General features: G+C 43.9%; 1 protein-coding gene across 1 annotated transcript in view; it reads right to left on the bottom strand.

Moving 5' to 3' along the window:
• The window catches only part of PDE8A (phosphodiesterase 8A), a 151,662-nt gene extending 133,695 nt beyond the window's left edge, over positions 1 to 17,967 (bottom strand). The window contains exon 1 of the mRNA XM_084267948.1: positions 17,664 to 17,967. Within this exon, the coding sequence (XP_084124074.1) occupies positions 17,664 to 17,756 (93 nt within the window). The 5' untranslated portion in view covers positions 17,757 to 17,967. The remainder of the gene's footprint in view (positions 1 to 17,663) is intronic.
• Between the last annotated feature and the right edge of the window lie 1,239 nt (positions 17,968 to 19,206).

Here is a 19,206-nt window from a genome sequence, read left to right as displayed (position 1 = left end):
TCAGCCACCTTCACTCATGGTCACTGCCTTTAGTTGCAGCTTCTTGTACATTAGCACAGTGCTGCAATGCTCATCTTAACTCAAAATTACCCACATTTTTAAAAGCTTCCTGTTAATCCTTAAAAAAAATTGCCCATTAGAGGAAGAGATGGATGTGCTAAATGTCCCAGAACTGTTTAGAACAATCTGCTAGGGATACAGTCTTGAAAATTATACTTCAATGTCATTGCAGGTGAAAATGTAGTTTAGCTGTTTCTAAGCAACCACTCTGCCTTTAGATATTGCTATTTAGGCGTGTGGACATCATTATGATCTCCAGCCCACAGCAGAAGTAGTCTTTGAATTCCCCTTCCTCTCTGTCAATCACTAATCATTTCTGCCTTATATTAAGACCTTCTCTGCATGTTACTAATTCATGTTCAACAGCTGATTCCAGGAAGACCTGCAAGGTTGTACCGCTCTGGTACCAAGCAGAACAGATTGCAGTGCTCTCACAGCGACTCGTGGGGATGGCTGAACACACTAAACCATCCCAAAGCACGCCAAGTAACTCCTTGACTTGTCTCAGAAGTATTATGCTGTTTATCAAAAACATTTTGTAAGCAGTTTCCCACACTTACCTAAATATTGATCTATGAGGAATATGTAAAGCCTCAACAATGAAGGCTGCTGGTTTTCTCCCTTTTTAGGATTTCTCCTTTTATCTTTTTATTTTTTTTTAACTTTTCTCACCATTTTACCACATGACAACATTTGTTATTATCTTAATGTAGTAACCTGTTGATAACATCAGTGCATTAAGAATTACAATTACACTTTCCCACCTGAGGCATTTATCTGACGCTGCTATTAGAGCTGCTCTAATTAGGACAAATTGACCCCACGTTTATCCCAGCATAGCATTTCATGTCAGATCCTTGTATTGGCACAGGGCTGCGCCAGCAGCACCTGGGCTCCCCTGGGCTGCCCGGAGGCTCTGGGGAACAAAGTCTATCAACCTTTCCAATTGCATTTTCTGAATTTGTCCTGCCTGCTCCCACACAGTGAATGTAACACAGAACTGCAGCAGACATGAAGGCTGTGGAAATTTTAAGAGGAAGAAAAAGTAAATTAAGCAGGGATCTTGCTAGACAGAGACTGAAGCAGGAATAAAAATTCTTTGTAGGGCTGTAGATTTCAGACAAAACCTGAATACACAGACCAGCTCTGGTCAGAGTATAACCTGAATGTACTTTGGCCATTTTCTCAGCAGTTTAAAGGCAGCGTCACATTTATTACAATGACAATGAAATTACTAATGAAAGCACTCTGAAAGACATTTTGGGAACAAGAGACAGAATTTTATCAGACTGAATTCCCACTGCACGAACACCAGTCTTTAAATACAGTTGTCTCTGCCCCCTGCATTATCAACATAAATCTGAGATAGCTCCAATATTGCATCCTTAAAAAAATGGCAAGAACTACCCAGCTCATCCTCCACTTGAGGAGAATGTGAGCTTCTGATAAAAAGTCTACTTTTGCTGCTCTGCCAAGACCTAGGCCCAGAACCTGGGAGGGTTAATAACAGGAATGGGCTGGAGACACATGATTTAGCTAGCCTTGTTTGCAGTTCGGCTCCTTAGCAAGGTACAGCCTGACCTTAGGTGACTGTGGCTAAAAGGAACAATTATGGAGCTCAGCAGTGGAAAAAGGAAAGGAAAAAAAATTAAAAAGAAGTAAAACAAAAACAGACAGACGGGAGCCGTATAACTAAAAGAATTCAAAGTGTTCAGCTAAATTATGCACATTTGAATACATCCAAGTTTGTTAACCACTTCAGTGAAAAAAGAACCTTCAGAAGATATTATAGAAACAGTGGATATCTTCTAGAACAGTTGCCTTGCTGCTTGCTTTTATCTCTTGTACAGCAAATGCATGCAAGCTTTCATTTATGTAGAGTTATATGGCCCTATAACAGACATACAGGAACACATCATAAATACTGGTTGCTTTATGATTCTAATTCCTTACAGATGGGAAAACATTAATTGAGTGACTTGTCCTAAGTCACCTAGGAAGTATTTGTCATTGCCTGGAAGTAAGGCTGTAATCTGACCCCACAGAGGCACAGTATGTGCCTTTTGAAATGTCGGTGGTTTCTGGGAAAAGACAGTTAATACAGCTAAGTAAAACTCCATAATTTTTTTTAAGTACTTCTAACATAACCTACAATCCTGCAGTAAAGCTCTGCCTCTCCCAGAGTTAACACATCCTGGTCAGCACCAGCAACAAACTGCTTGGTGTCACCCATGGGCTTGAACTGTCTAATGATCATCTAGAAGGCTTTAAACACAACTTTCTGGTACTTAAGATTGCACTTCTCTGACGGTCAATACCTCATGAAAATGCAAGTAATAGTCAATGAAGCACGATGGGATTTAGTGTAGCAGGTTTGCCCTTAGAAAAGAATGTCTCCCAGCTTTCTTAAAAATGGGAACCAGTGCAGAAAAGGAGCTGGTATGCTGGGGACACACATGCAGTGGTTTTACTCAGTTTCTGACTTGTATAGGGGGAATAACATGACACCTTTGAGGAAGCTCAGAAACCCGCAGAGAACCTCTCCACAGCTGGTCAAAGAAACAGTTCTCATCTCCATCTACTTAATTCTGCTGGTTTAAGACACTTCCTAATTCTTGTTGAAGAATGGAACTGTTGGCATTTTCTGCATAACAGATGAATTGCTGTTCAACAAGGACTTTGAGAGCAGCACTTCTGGCAAGATGAGCAGCAGGCACAGACGTGTGCTGGCGTGCTCTCTCCCAGCCTGCTTACGGCTCCCAAATCACCCGGAGTGCTTGGGGACTGCTACCCAGACAAGGAGCTCTAGGATCAGAAGCAACTCCATTGAAGCCACTGGAGATAAGTTTGGTCTTCTATGTGATGTCTTTCAAATGTTGTTTGTGGGCATGGAAGAACACCAGAGGCATGTCTTTGGGATATAGTCATCAAAACACAGGCATCTTGGGACACTCAGAAATGCCCACTGCAAGCCACAGAACATAGGCCTGCCGCCTGCCGATCTGCTTTGGAGAAAATTGCTAGGGTTGAAGGAATTTATTTTGTTCTGCACTTTAAGGGCCAGATGCAGCTGGAGTGCTCCCTCCCCTTCCTAGTGCAGAGTGGAGCCAGGAGAGCACAGCTCTCTGATGTTCTGGGATGCCTCGCTGCACCACCCTGGACACAGCTTTTGGGGTGACAATCACCAACCCTTCCACATCCCAGCTTGCCAGTCAGGTAGCTGGCAGGTAGCATCCACAGCCATCAAGCCCTCCTAATTCCTCCCAGTTAAAGCAGCTATTGAGTCCTTTTTTAAAGTGTCTTTTATGAGTATCGATTTGTACAAGTTTTAAATTTGGCTTAGTTAGCCAGGTTAGATGGACACTGATAAAGAGCTTTTACACCTCCTCTACGTAAACCCCTGGTTTGTTGGGCAAACGTGTTACAACAGGGCGATAGCTCCTTACACTGATACAAGTTACTGTCATTCTCCACAAAGACAATAGATTCATGTAACCACAAAATTTAGCACATTTATAAAAAGATTCAGTGTTACCTAAAAAGACAAAACAACACTGTGCATGGTCTGGGGCTGGGAACCTGATTCCAGCAGCCCACGGCTCCTTCCTCCCGCAATGGGCTGCAGTGGAGGTCAGCCCATCCTCTCAGATATCCACGCTGTCTCAGTCAGACAAGCGAGTACTGTGACCCATCCGGCTCACCAAGCACTGATGCTGAACAGGAGATACAAGGCAAATGGCTTCCATATAAGGAGAGAGCAGTCAGGAGAGTTTAGGAGAAATAAAAAAGATGAAAAGGAAAAATTTGTAGTGCAATTCAAGTCTCCGCAACATAGCCTGCATGGTGCCACATTTGGCCCATTATTCCGTAGTATGAGAACAAAGCTCGATCCAAAAAGACAATTAAAAGGAAACCATACTATCCAGACAGGACATCTTCTGCAGAACACTAACGATTAACCTTGGGAAACCGCAATAATTTATCATTGAAGTAAGAAGTGCAGTGAAACCCCAAGAGCATTCACATGAACCAGGAGCAGCCTCTGGCAAACGTACTGGCCACAAGAAAGCGTTCAAGCTATGTACAGTAGATGATCAGTGTCTGGACATAATGTTGCACCTTACACAGAAAGGAAAATGCTATAAGATGATGTTTGAATGCCCATTGGAGTACTCCCCAAGACAGCCCTGTGAACCACGTGATGAAGGAATCACCACAGTTAGTCCAGTTTTAGGGAGGCCATTAGTCAGTTGGAGAAAACAAGGTTGTGGAATAAAACAGTCTACGAGCTCGAGATCTCTTTGCAGAAAACATGAGTTCTTTTTTACTGTAAATAGTGTGAGGCTGGTCTGAGCAGTGACTTACTGCAGAGCACTGTCCTGTTAGCTCACCTCTGGGTGTTACAGGTAACTGTTACTTGCATGGAAGTGAAAATAGAAGTTAAACTCAGTGTTTAAAAACCCTTCTTCCTATCCCCCCTTGCCCATGACTCCTAAGTAAACAATGTAGAAAGGGGTCTGATTCCCCTGCGTCTCTGACTTTGAGTATATACACAGTGCTCCTCTTCATATGGTTATCTTTGATGTAAAGCCACTGCGTTCTGGCTACTAAATCTACCTAAATCCATTCTAGGCACCCTTTCTATAAAATGCACCTTGCTTTAGCATGCAAAACATTTGGTTCCCAAAAACACGATAGGATGGCTAGAGTAACCACTAACCAGACATGCTGGAATGCCAGAAAGTGTCCAAGATTAGTCATTTGGCAGCAATCCTGGGGAAATGTAGCTTTACATATCCCACTCTGGACAGAAAGGTTTAGTGCTTGGGGCCTTCTGGCAGGCCTGAGCCTGACTCCTTCCCTTGCAGTGCACAGCCATGACTACGACAGCTAGAGCAGGGATGCAATTGCCACAAAAAACTGGATCTTTCGCTTTGTCAAATCTGTCTCCAGCAAATTCTCCACCAAAAAGAAAAAAAGAAACCCAAAACAAAACAAACCCTTTCCTATGCTTGGCCTTGATATTTATTTTTTCAGGATAATTTCAGCCTCTGTGTTTGTCAACTGAAAGGAAAATGCATGTGTCATACGCATCGATCAGAAATCTAGTGGGTGTTTGTGTGTTATACAAGAGATCAAAGGTTGGAGAAATGTCATTCTGATATGAGGGCAACAAAACAAGATTACTGAAGAGCTGCATGCGTGCTCATCAGCTATACAAATCAAGGCAAATACGAGATTAAATTTAGGTGCTACAGAACTGACAGGAATGCCAAGCAGCAGCACTTCTTTGGTCACTGAAGCTTCATGCTGGACTTGCACGGACATATCTTACAAGAAGAGCTGGTACCTGCACCCCAATACACTTTTAACAAGGGGTCCAGTCACCTACATCAAGCAACGTAACCTATTTCTTATGCCACATCCACCCCAGGCAAGAGGGCACAGCACAGAGCCCGTGCCGTCGCTTGGAGCAAGCCAGTGCATCCAAACCAGCAGCTGAACACTGCACAGACACAGCTCAGGAATCACTCAGAACAGCACAACTGCAGCAGGGTGGGCTGGTTCCTCGGCTCAGCCTGACTCTCATGAGGACCAGTTTGCCAGAGCTTGGTGCTGAGCTGAGACAGAATTAGTCCCACCAGTTCAGGGTCTCCCATGCTCACTGTGAGCTCATGGACCTACACATCACACTGTGTGGGGCTGCCATGGCTTCAGCATTTCTGCTCAGAGCTGCAGAAAATAAACCAGTTAAAACATGCAGAAACTGGCAGCTGCCTTCGTGCTTTTCACACATGAAACTGCAGAACTGGTGCCAAGTACTCCCGCACTCGGGGCTGCACAGATGATATTGCTTCTCCAATGTATGACACTCCTGTAGCATTCCAACAGGGAAAGAAACCAGCTCGACCAAATGGATGAATGGAAAAACGAACTGCTTCAAGTTGATTTAAAGAATATATTTAGTCATGCATGGGAAGGGGGGGAAAAAAGAGAGTAGGTGACCAAAATAGAATGAAGCATTTGCAAACAGCTGATGGTTGATGGAAAGAAAGAGAATTTCTGGGGTGAGAATTTTAGAAGCCTTGAGAGCTTTGAAAGAGCAAATTACGCATGACTTCTTAATCCTTTGAATGGTTCCAGGTTATCCAGAATCCACTCCAGAAAGGTTTCTGAAACAGTTTATTCTAGAACTAAGCCAAATCCTTCAGCCAACTCTGGAAAATCTTATTTAGAGTCAGACTAACATTTTGTGAGCTCACGTCAATGTTGGAAAATTTCTCCAGCTGAAAGCATGAAGGAATAGCTTTGCAAAGGAACCCCTGAGTTGTAGCCTGGTTTTATGATTCGCAGTTAGAAAAGGCAGAAAACTAAAATCCTTCCTATATTTAAAAAAAAAAAAGTATACAAGGGCTGAGTTGTATTTGCTGACAGAGCCATTATTGTCTTTCCATTTTAAAAAGACTGGACAAGTTTCATGCTCTACTGGTAACAGCAGCCGGGGTTTGCTTTACATGAGCTTTACATTAGTGCACTTAGCATACAGACATGGAAGATGGTTCCTCCGTCCTGCCCACAGCACCTTATGACTACATATGTGAAACAATCAATTTTTTTCTCCAGCTAGTGTCCAAATCACACAGTTACTGTTAAAAATCTCTGTCAATATGCCAGCTCAGAGAGCACAGTCAACCCTAAATAGTAGGAACTCAGGCTTCAAGCCCCATGGGGCACACGGGTGACACTGTTCTGGGCACCAACAAATTACCTGTCCTATGCAACTCTTTAATTCTTGTGTGAACTTTTGGGCACATCCAAGTCATTCATGTTCCTAGGTCACAGCTGCACTTTATATCCTATCAGTCCCTCTTCACTCTTTTTTCCCCCCCTTTTTTTTTTAAATCTAGCATAAAAAAGTTAGTGGATAAATGACAGCTACTACTTTGTCCCTTTTACTAAATCATTGGCAGACATGGGCCAGCATTTGGAAACGTATGGACATAGGTAGCAGGCCAACCTGAGAATGTTACTATTTTTCATAAATACTGACCAATGTTTTCCTTCCATGAGTGTCCACATCTTTTTAAGTCACAAGTAAGTGTGCTGTAACGAGCAAACATAAAGTCAGACGCTTTTGGCTATATAAAGCCATATGGAAGACGAAAGGAGGAGCTATGTGAAATTCATGACATGTGGGAAACACTTTGTATGTGGAGTCTGCCAGCCTGGCAGAAGGGACATAGATGCCCCAAACAGAAGCCTGAGAAAACATGAAAATCAGTAAGTATTAAGTTAACCCACAAAATACCTTTTGTGGGGGACTAAATCTGTTTGGAAATTCAAGCCAAATTTGGGAAATGATTGTGAACACAGAAAAAATTCAAAACAAATGTATAGCATATTCAAAATGTGAATTTGAGCAGAGGACTTGGACTAGATGATCCCCAGAGATCCCTCCCAACCTCAACTATTCTATGATTCTGTGAAATGTTTTGCTTTGGTATTTTCTAAATGAAATGGTTTGGGTTGGATTTTTTTTTTCTCCCCAAAATGAAAGGGGATAAAAATAAACAGTTTATAAAGCAACACCAGGCATTCTGTTTGGGACTGAATAAAAACGTTTTGCAAAATTTAAGAACTTTTCTCCTAACCACCCCCCCTCTATTTTCTCAAAAGGAAGCTCTTTTAGCTCCATTAGACCTATGTTTATAGGTCTATCTTCACGAGGGGTCAGAGAGCAAACCAAAAAACTCACCATTCATCCAGCTCTGCTCCCAACCCCTATTTTCTTATTCACAGGTGAAAAACTGCAAAGATGATAAACCCTTTCAGATGCACCCCTGCTTCTGCTGAAGGTGCAGAGCAGGCGTCTCTGCAGCCAACAATAACAAACACTGACGCCAACCTTGTGCGTTTCCATGGCCATGGTGCTCCAGAGACCTCCTCTTTCATCCACACGCTCCTCCCCTCCAAAGCCACCTCATCACTGTCTCTTTGAGGTTGGGGAAGGACGGATAGTTCAGATACACCCATTTCCCAATGGATTTTTGTTCAAGGGGGAAGAAGGAGAAGGAAAGGGAAAAAAAAAAGGGGGGGGTGGGGGTGGGGGAAAGGTGGTTCTGCTCTTTCATTCTTTCCCCACCTTTCTTGTTTTCCTGAGTCTATTTACCCATCCTGTGTGGTTACTGGTGGAAGAGAAACTATTTAGTTAGAGAGCAAAGTAGCACAGGGAGCACCATTGCACAACCAGCAGCCACCAGGATCAAGCCAGTGTCCCCAGGGCTGTACAGGCAAAGCACAGCAATATTTTCCTATAAACACTAAAACCACTTGCAGTTAAGCCTTGTGCGTGGGCTGGCGTGGGAGTACATGACAGGCAGATCACCTACACCAGAGACTGGCTTGAGTCCATCTGGGGTCAATGACAGCTTTGGCCAGCCACATGCTCACAGCCACTGCTGCAAAAGGTGCTGCAGAGGCTGGTGGGACTGACAGGAGGCTGGAGGGGCATCCCAAGAAAACCCCAGGGGCAGGTCTGAGCACATACAGGCTTTGTGGCAGCTGTCAGTCCTCTCCATGCTGCATGCCCATCAATGTCCCAGGTGTGTTTCACTAGCTCACAGCCCCAAAATTGTGCCTAGGACCCTGGTGGGGTGACCCCACAATGCACAGTAGACATGCTCCACAATAAACCAGCTCTTGCCAAGATAGGCAGGATCCAGGGGCTCATTTACCTGTTTTAATACTAAGGATCTTCGAGTTACCAGGTAAACTTCTGGGTCCTCTTAGTATTTCAGTCTCTGATAGAGCTGGTCAAAATGTTCTCATCCAGCAAACTTTTTCTGAAGAAAAATTGTTGCTATTACTAAGGCTTTTATTATTCACATTAAGAAAACAACCATCCTATCAACTAAAAAACCAATTCAAAATCCCAGATTCTATTTTTGTTTTGGTTGGTTGGTGGGTTGTGGGGTTTTTCTTCTCCTAACTCCATCATCACACTCACCTTCCCTATGCTACTGTCAGGAACAAAAGGGAACAGCAGGTGTGCAGAGGGGGCAACAGAGCTCACAAAGTCACCTTCTGTACCCAAAACCATCTGTTCCTGGCACTGCAGCACATTGCCATGCCTCTAGAGAGAAGCAGTTTTGCCATGCACTCGGACAAGCGCCCTTACTAGTCATGTAGGAGTCAGCCCATTCAGCTCTAAGGCTCTGGTCACTCGTTTCCTTCTGGCCCATTTAGTCTACAAAGAAAAGCCAGCCAGGGTCTGTCCTTGCGCCCTGAGAAGAGCTATCTGGAGAACCGCTTTCACTTGACTGCCTAGTCAACTCAAATCCTCTGTGTGCCCTATTTATTTTAAGGAATAAATGGTGAGGCCTGTGGGCAGTACCTGCTATAAACTGTGGGAGATGATTTGCAGCCTGATTCTCAGGACAGGACTCGTGCACGCATCAGGAGAACATGTCACCCCCCCATCACACCTGGATACCTGCTGCTGGTGCAACACCACTGCCGTGCATTTGCATAATCCCACTGATTCACTTCTTCTATGAAAATGATCTCAGACCTCTGCTGCAAACACGAAGGGGCTTCACTGCACCTCGGAGAGAGGTCAGGATTTGGTACAAAGGGGGAAACGGGCACGGAGTGAGAAAAACGCCAGCCTTAGGGAGGGGAGGAAGCGGAACTCAGCTCATCATATTAGCACTTGTTTGCTCACACAGCAACACTTCAGTACCAAGAAAACCAGATCTCCATTATAATCTCGCATTTTTGGACTAGGCTCCTACGTATTAATTCCTATTGACTGACACGTGGAACAGCACACTTTGATCATCTTGTTAATCAGGTATTCTTGCGGCAATACGTGACGCAGTTTAAATAAGCCAGGTTAAGTCCTTGTGTACATAAGGAAGCTATTATAAGGAAAGGCAATGATGAAACTACTTTTTGCAAGAAGTAACCAGAGATTGAGTGCCTTATATGCTTTGGAAAAATTCACTTTGTTTCTATCGTTTTTCATGGCTTTCCGCTTAGCGTGACATGGTGATGTCCCTCTCAGCTCTGACCGGTTTTACTTGAAAGTCAAGATTTTGCAGACTGGACTAGAGAAACCCCCTGATGCTCTGAGCGTGCAGGGAACTGGGTACCCTCATTTCAAGGGGGCATATCCTTTACACAGTATGTTTTGCTCATTCAAAATACTGAACACCCTTGAGGCTATTGCTGCTGCATTATCACGGCCCTGTAGCACACCTCAGTGGAAAAGGGCCTCCTCCCCAAGGCACCAAAGGAGGAGACTGCAGCATTGCCACAGCAGAAGAGCAGTGGTACCAGACAAGGCTGCCCAGCCCCAGATAGGCACAGCACTGCACAGCTGACCCCATCGCCCAGCCTCCCAATAGTTACATTTGCCAAAGCATCTGATGTGCAGAAACACTGATCAGCCCCAGCTCCTACCGATACCAACAGTGACTGCGAGCACTGGGATACTGAAAAATCAGAGTATGGCCACCAGCCCCTGCCTCTCTCTCTCTCCCCAACTTATATGTGTGGCTCAGCCTCTTAGTGACCGTAACTGAGTCTTTATGAAGCCTTTGGATAGGTTTTACTGCAAAACAAAGCTGAGAATGAACACGCACGATTACACCAGGACAATAGCCTAAACTTAACAATCACTTCCTGTAATTGTCTGAGGCAGCCTGTAGAACAAAGAATCATCTCATGATAAATCCTTGTTGGTCATTTACCATCATTAATCTATACTGTCAGAATGAATTAGGTGCAGAGGAGCATGTTAATTACAATGCAGATGACACTCTAGCTTTAATTATCATGACTTCAAAGTAAACAGTGTCAGTTAATGGACCTCAATTGCCATAAATGGTTGTTGTAGGAAAGAGCTATTCAGCTGACAGCGATGACGTCTGCTTTGCAGGGTCTGGCATTATATCATTACTTTTCCAAATTGCTCTCTTTCTATCCGCATTAGTTAGGTCTATGGGACACTTTTTCCTCTGCCTATGACATGCCTTAAATTAGGGGTGACCAATTTTGTCAACACAGAGCAACCTAGCTTTATTTATAGAACACTTCAGATTAAACAGCAAAAGCTCCCACTGTCCTTCTATGCCTTTTCATTTCACATTTAACAGCTACTTATTCATTTTACTTACCAGCTAGGTCTATGTTTTTATAGCTTGTGGTTCCCATTTCAATATTATTTTATGCCATTTTCTGGAGGGCTAGGATTATGGAATAAACCTAAACACCTGGACAGTTTGTAAGGCACTGGGAGAGCAGCTAGCAGTGTTGCAAAGGCCTCCATCAGACAAATGCAGCCCTTTTATTATTGAAGGACTCAGCAGAAAAACTCACAAGCCCCATCAGTTTCCTCCTGAGATTCTTCCTGTGAATCCCAGCAGGAAGACTGACAGTGGCTCTGGCTGTTACCAGCATCAGGCTCCTGTGGAGGAGAACGGATTAAATTGTTCTCTGTATCTCCTGCAGACAGGACAAGGGGAGGTCAGCTCACACAGCATGGAGATGGCATGGTAGGAAGAAACACTCCGATGCTAAAGCTGGAAAAGCATTGGAGTGAGCTGCCCAGCCAGGCAGTGGGGTCTCCAGCAGCAGGAGCAGCTTTAGAAGCCAGTGCATCTGCTGCAGAGCCCAGGGCTGTTGCAGCCCCAAGGGTGCTGGGCCCCTCTCCAGTGTATTTCCTGCTGCTTGATACAACTTGTCAAATGACAGCCTCCATTATACCCAAAACTGGTGTGCAAAGTGCAAACGCCTGAGAAGATACAAGTAGCCTGTGAAATGTCCTGCTTTGCTCTCTCAAGGAGAGCAAACCAAGGAAATAAGGAGCTACAGAAATAAACCAATAAAGTAAAATTAAGGTGGGGAATTTAATCACTCAGGAGACGGGAAAATCAAGGCTGTGGTACCCATGGTAACTACTATTTGTCCACGGTTCATGGAACATTAACCTTAACTCCATATGCGGAAACAGAAAAAAATAACGGGACGTATCAGGTATGAATGCATATTTCATGCAGAGGGCACTCTGCAAGGGCTACTGTGGAAGCAGTAATTAAATTTCCTGACTGCAAAGCAGGTAGGTTCATGCACAAGCAGCTCTTCTGAGACGCAAGCTAACGTCACCAGCCAGAGCTCCCAGCTCACCCCCATGGTTTAGGCAGGGAAGATTCAAGGTCTTGATTTGGCCATAGTATCATGTCCTGCCTTGTAAGCTTCTGGCTGCTGTTCAGATTTTGTTTTGAAAATTGACATCTGTTGATTCAGGGAATGCTGTGATGTTTCTTTCAGTTGTTTGGGTCAACAAGAATTCCGAGTTCCTTGTATGTTTTCCTTTTAAGCAACTAAAGCAACATTCATCATTCAACGAGGCAGAAGTCCAGTTCCTGCTGGGTGATCAGTTTACTCAAATGTGAGAACCAGATTATTGCGGGGTTAGACAGCAAACAAGTTACCAAAACCTGAGAGAGTTTTGTGCTTGTCTTGAGCTGAATTTTAACCCCAGGCTGGGTGCTGAGGAGTCAGGTTACTTACAGAAAGAGCCAAAACCAAAGCCAGCCAGCTAGACAGTAACCCTGTGGATGGAACTGTTGTCCTTAAAGATTCAATTTTTACATGATCATGGACAATTACTGACTGGTTTTTCTATTTCTGCTAAAATTTGGCAGACAAGAATTTATGAATATAGAAACCAACAGCTGAAATATAACAACTGAGAAGTCTAATTGCAATGACAGGGGGATTATTTAAAGAAGAATCAGGTTAATAAAAATTACGTCTGTCTTTGTCACTGCCACAGGACACAGAAGCAGTCTGCTTGGCTATGACCCCCTTCCCAGCCTGGCTGTAGGGGTGCCATGTGCTATTTCCTCCCACAGCCCACAAGGGAAGAAGGTGCCTGCTCTTCAGCACACTCTGCAACCTTCTCCGGATGAAAACACTTGGCTTTAGGCAGAAATGGGCCTGGGAAGGGATCTCAAGCCCTGGTGTTGTAGGAAAAATGTGTATCAGAGGCAGCATGCCGGGTACCAGTGCTTGCAGGCAGCCAAACCCAGCACCCAGCAACCACATGGAATCTTCATCAGGATCACAGCCAGACTCTAACCTGGCCCATCACTCTTAATAAAATGATGTAATACATCCACAGCACCAAACAGCATGGCTCAGGTCTGACCTCTGTCACCACTTCCTAGGCTGATAGGATGAGGCCAAAATCCAGCCATGCACACGGAAGGGCTGATGGAGCCAACAGAGCAGCAGCACACTCCAGGGCAGCTCAGATGCCTGTGTGCCCTAGGGTGGTGGGTGCCTTCTCAGGTTCCCCATCCCCACTCAGTAGGTTTGGGCTGCTCCCGGTGACCACAGCTGGGGGCTGTTGGCTCAGGCGGGGGTCCCTGCAGGGGCAAGGAAGGGAACAGTATGAAACCAAATAAAACTCTCCTGAGCGGCAGTGTCCTTGTACTGTGCCAGAGGGCTTAGATCCAGTAGTTTTGGACGTATTTGACCCAGTCAAGGCCACATTTATCTAGCAGCAATGCTAAGCAAGGAGATCTCCCATTGCGGAGAAGACTGGTGTTTCTTGCACCTGCACTTCAAAATAAGAGTGCTGTCATGAACTCCCTCTGCTGGAACACCATCCCAGGACTGTCACAGACCACAGCCAATGCCAAGCTGAAGACTCAGCTGAGATGGGCAGCCTGAGGACATGGCAAAGACTGGTTCACACCTGCAACCCAGCAATACGGTGAGCACAACGTAGTGGTGCCTCTCCACAGCTGACTTAGAGCTCAGGCCTGCCGGGGTGAGCTGCACTGTGCCCTGTGGGTCACCCACTGAAACACACACCAGTCCACATTGTGCCCACCCTGCTCCTCCTTGCTGAAGTCTGACAGCCCATTACCAGCAACAGTCAGCACACAGGCTTGAAATTTTCCACAGGACCACAAAAGCCAGAAAGAAATAATTTTACACAACAAAAAAAAGTATCTGGTAGACCTCCTGCAAATACCCACAGAGGGCAACACAAGAGGGGTGCCAGGGTCAGACCAGTTGATTAAGAGCCACGCTGTGACACCAGCATACTTCATAGGACATCCCACTCCATGAAAGGGGAGGACTCTCAACCGCATCACTGCCTTTCACTCCCACAGACACAGGCACTCTCCTCCAGCAGCATTTGCCATCACTAGTGCAAAGCACAGACCAGGCTCACGAGGGTTTGGCTGAAATTACCGACCTTGTTTCCAAAGAGCTGTTAGTAACCCTGGACTCTTCTCACTGTAAGTATCTTAAATGTGAGCTATTCTTCATTGGGGAGAAATCAGGATTTGGTACTGCACAGGAATGAACAGGTGAACAAGCCAAAGGTTGTAAAATGCCTCTGCATGTATTTTCACAGGAGTCATGGCAGGTTCAGAATTAATCTGGCCAGACACCACCACGGTATCTATATGTTATCCTGAGTTAAGACAGGTTTGATCACTGCAGAAGAATCCTACCCTACAAATTATTTCCATTTCTGAATCTCTGACCTGCTGTTTACACAAAGGGAGAAAAGCGCAGCGATGAGGTAAATGTGTTTACGAATGCATTACTGTTACCTTTCTACTCTAACAGTTTACAGTAATGACTTTACCACCCATATTTATTGCTAATCAAGATCAGCACTGGGAGAGGAGGAATCATTTCTGTGACAGTTTGTGCAAAGTCAAGACGTTGTTTTTTCCTCCTCACACATGAAAGCCATAGCCCAGGCAGACTTATTTAGAGCCTGTTAACAGCTAGAAGTACCCCCTTTTCTAGGCTTTTGCTCTTATTTCTTACATGTGCTCAAGTTTTACCTGGCAGCTGTTCTGCAGAGCAGCGGCCTGAGCTGCAAAGGGAGCAGTGAAGTCGAAGCGTTCAGCAAGCTCCGCTGAACTCCTGTTGGAAGGGTTTCCTCAAAAGCAGCACAAGCTACTCTGCCAGCTAATCTTTCCAGCCTGCAGCTACGGAGCGAAGCGTGGCTGTGGACCTGTGTCAAAGGTACATTTGTTAACACATTTCCCCCGGAGTGCTAATTAACATTTACATCAAGTACTATGAGAGCGAAAAAGCTTCAAGACAAACACACTGCAGGGAAACACGAGGAGCGAATTCTCTCTCCCCCCAGATGCCCTGTACTGTTTGCCCTTCAGGAGCTGGTGGAAATCCAGTTTCTTTTGTAATCTTCCATTCTCTAAAATCAGATATTTCTGCAAGTTAATAACTAACCAGCTTCTTTTTATTTAAAAACCTACAAGTGCATTTAAAAGTCTATGAAAGCCAGGCCCTGCTGGCGCTGGCAGGAGCCAGCCCGCGTGCGCGTCTCCGTGCCCAGTCCCAGCACGGGCACTCCCCCGCCTAATGACAGAAAATGACAATATTTTATGATAAACATAAATAAATCATCATCAACACACTTTCGCTTGCAACTTGAAACAAGACCGAACCCTCTTAAACTAAACACCAAGAGAGGGAACAAAGACACAGATTTGTAGCTGGATCCGCAGTTGGCACATTGTGTGACACTGAGGAAGAGGCTCTAATGAGTAACATTTGTACCCACAATAAGACGTGGGCCAAGTTATTTGCAAACACACATTTGCACTTCAAAAACTGCAAAGGCAGTTGGAGAACAGCTGGTTAATGACCTAGTCACAGGATTATTTCTCAATACTTATTAAGAAAAATGTGCTATCACACTGAAATAAAATTTTTAGAACTGTAATATAACTTAAATATGGTCAAAAAAACCCTCAAGTTTTTTTTTCCCAAGGGGAACAAAGAGGGGTTTTTCCAGCTTTTAAAGGAAAAACTAGACAATCCCAGGTCTACAGAAAGAAAATCATACTCTATGAGCCATGAAACAGAGGTATGTAAAACTGAAATCAGGTTCTGAGATGAATAATATACGCTAAGAAAACACAGACAGCTTGATTGCAAACCAGACTATAGTTCTGTGAACACAGTTGTTATTGTTGCCCACTTGCCAAATATTTGGGGTGAATAATTTTCAGCCTCCGTGTTTACAAACTGCTGCCATTGTTTTGTCCTTTTTTTTTTTTCCCTTTTTTCTGGAGTGTTGCTTGCTTCTGCCCTTTAATTGGGTATCCAACTTTGTAAACAAGAAAATAAAATACCAAACAGTAAATGCAAAAGCAATTAATATTTCTGTTGGAGCTACTCAAGTGAAGGATGCTACACACTAATGACAGCAGCAGCCTGAGCAGTACCATGGTACATGCACCAAGTGATCAATGCTGAGCAGATGTTCCATCAGGACAAGGTGATTGTGTTTCTTTCGCTTGGCTGGCTCTTGAAACCAAACATATTTTCATTAGATGCACATATTTCTGTACACACTAAGAATATTTTTTAATGAGTAGCAAACACTGATATTTTGCAGATTGCCAAAGTTCTTTTTCTTAATTTAATTTCCAGTAGCTCCTATCAAGAAAAAGCATTTTTGAGCTAAAATCTAAACTGGCACATTCCTGACATGATCTCCCAGAGGCTTTTTCTCCAAAGCATGAATGTCTGGACTGAAATCCTGACCTTGGCACAGGCAATAGCAAAACTTCCACCAGTCCCCTCCAAAATTTGTAAAGACAAAAAAAAAAACAAAAAAAAAAAAAAAAAAACAAAAAAAAAAAACAAAAAAAAAAAACAAAAAAAAAAACAACAAAACCCCCTAAAACCCACAGCAGTGTTTTGGGGGAAACCAAAATGGAGGTGGAATTCCTAGCTCCTAAAACACTAATCGTTTAATCTCATGTAACAGGATGAGATTAATATAAACACACTAACTTGTCCAAATTGGAACTCTTTCAAATTTCAAGCACAGGAAACAACAAGGTAGGTTGGTTTTTTTCAGGCAGGATGTCAGAGTTACTCCTGTAGTTATATGTGAGCTGAGGACAATGTTGTTACATGAGATCAAATTACAAACACAAGCAAACAGAAAACAATCTCCGAACGTCACTGTTTGAGATTTGACAAGAAGCACAGCTGACCCATCAGGGAGGTTAAATGCTCTCCAGTGAGCCCTGGGAGAATATGAGGAGTTTGCTGCTGGACATTGCGTTCCATGCAGTTAAATTGTCAATTTGTTTGCTCAAGTTAATGCTTATCTTACCCTATGCTTGCTCTGGTTTTAATAAACACGTTTGACCTGCAAATCTTAAAGCAGTGGCTTTGCTAAAATTACAAGAAGTTTCTGGATTTTCCAAGCACCTAAGAAAACTATTTTGGTAGTTTCCGCAGCACAGAAACCTGTAGTTACTCAGATATTTGAAACTTCCAGCGAGGTGGATGACAGTCACTTAACCACACACATTACCATTTCATTTCTATTTCTAATGTTTAGCACAACCTTGCTCTAAGGAATTTCTGAAGTTGTTTACAAAGGCTGATGCAGAGGTTGTGTGCAGTCTGGTCCAAAGGCAATGGTTTACTGCAGTCACTTGTAAACAACAGAAAGATGTAACGTTTTCTGTAATTGGGGAAAAAAAAAAAAAGAAACAGAAAAAAAACCTCCTCACCTTGCACCAAGGACCATTAGAGACAGGACTGGCTTCCAAATTATCTGCTCCTTCATTTTCTTCCATATCTGATTTGTTTCCAATGAATAACATTAAATCATTCTCCGAGCACAACCCAGGCAAACCACGCAGGCTCTAGTATTCCAGTTTGCAAAAGCCCTGCCGTAAGCCACACTCCAGTTTTATGGTCACTGGTCTAATCCAAGGTTGCAGATCCCCGTTCCTCGCTGGATTTCACAAAGCTTGGCCTTTCTTTTAAGCCTTGATAGCTCCCCTTGTCAGTCATTTATCTCCCTCAGACCTTCCTTGCAGATCCAGGCTGTCACATAACAAATGGCAAACGTTTATGGCTTCCCGGGCGCTATAGGAGAACTGACACAACCTCTGATCATCTCAGGAGAAGCCTGACAATGGAGTGCAATACGTGGCCACACCTCTCCACTGCCAGAGCTGGCCTAGACCATAAAATCAGAAGCAAGGTCACCCAGCAACCAACCATTCCACGTCACTACAGTAATAAAGCCAACTTACATTTGACTTATTGCTCGGGTAGATAAATATTTTTATTAGATGAAAGAAGCCCAGAGAAGATGGCGGGGGGCTGACTGTTCTGAGCTGAGACACATTCATTTTGATAATGCAAAACTCTCAGCATACATTTGTAGGCCATGTACAAACACACAAACCTCTGTGTGCAAATCCACTGGTGTCAAACCCTTCCTTAAGCACCTCACGATCCGTGTGCCCAGCAGGTTGGGCGGGTGGGTGGGTAACCCCTGCAGTTCCCACAGCAGAGACCATGAGCTCCCATCCAGGTGTCCCTGAGACTTCCATCTGTCACATACTCAGCTTCAAAAGCCTTCATAAAATAGCAAATGGATTGCTTTTCTTAGGGTGTGGAGTGACCACGTACCGTACTGAGCACACTCAGACAGTGTCTTTTCTCTCCACACACCTTGTACTCGTTACAGAGAGGGGCTACAATCAATATAAATAAGAGCAGGTAACAAAAGATCGATCCTCTTTGTTCCGTTTACACTGTGTGTCAGGCAGTGCCACTGCAGATAGCTGGTGCCCTAAAATTTCGAAACTGACTGTGATCTCTGACATCTATTTAAAGACACACATGGCTTCATTTTCAGTGCAGCTGCTTGGTCTGTTCACGAAAGGCCTCTCTCTAAGAATCCCCCAAACCAGAAGAGTCTCGGGTCACTGGCTTCTCTAGAAAAGCAAGGCCACTTTTTTCTCTAATATGTGATGTTTCTTGCTGAATGATTCTTTATAAATATATATATGGCAGGAGAGAACATTTTGTGTGTGTGTGCAGCAACTGTGCAGAAAGATTAAAGTTAATTCTGCCAAAATAAATAAAAGATGTAATGAACCATTAGCATTGGCAGCATCGTTAAAAGTTAGAGGTACAGGGATTTGATTTTTAAACTTCTTTCTGGCACTGAAGCACAAAGTACATAAGTGGTTTGCTCAAGATCACATGCTCAATTACATATTCTCATAGCTTCATTACTCAAATTGGATTTCATGA

Source organism: Gallinula chloropus (assembly GCF_964237585.1).
Source record: "Gallinula chloropus genome assembly, chromosome: 9".
In the NCBI taxonomy this organism is placed as follows: domain Eukaryota; kingdom Metazoa; phylum Chordata; class Aves; order Gruiformes; family Rallidae; genus Gallinula; species Gallinula chloropus.
This window is presented reverse-complemented; position numbering and strand designations above follow the sequence as displayed.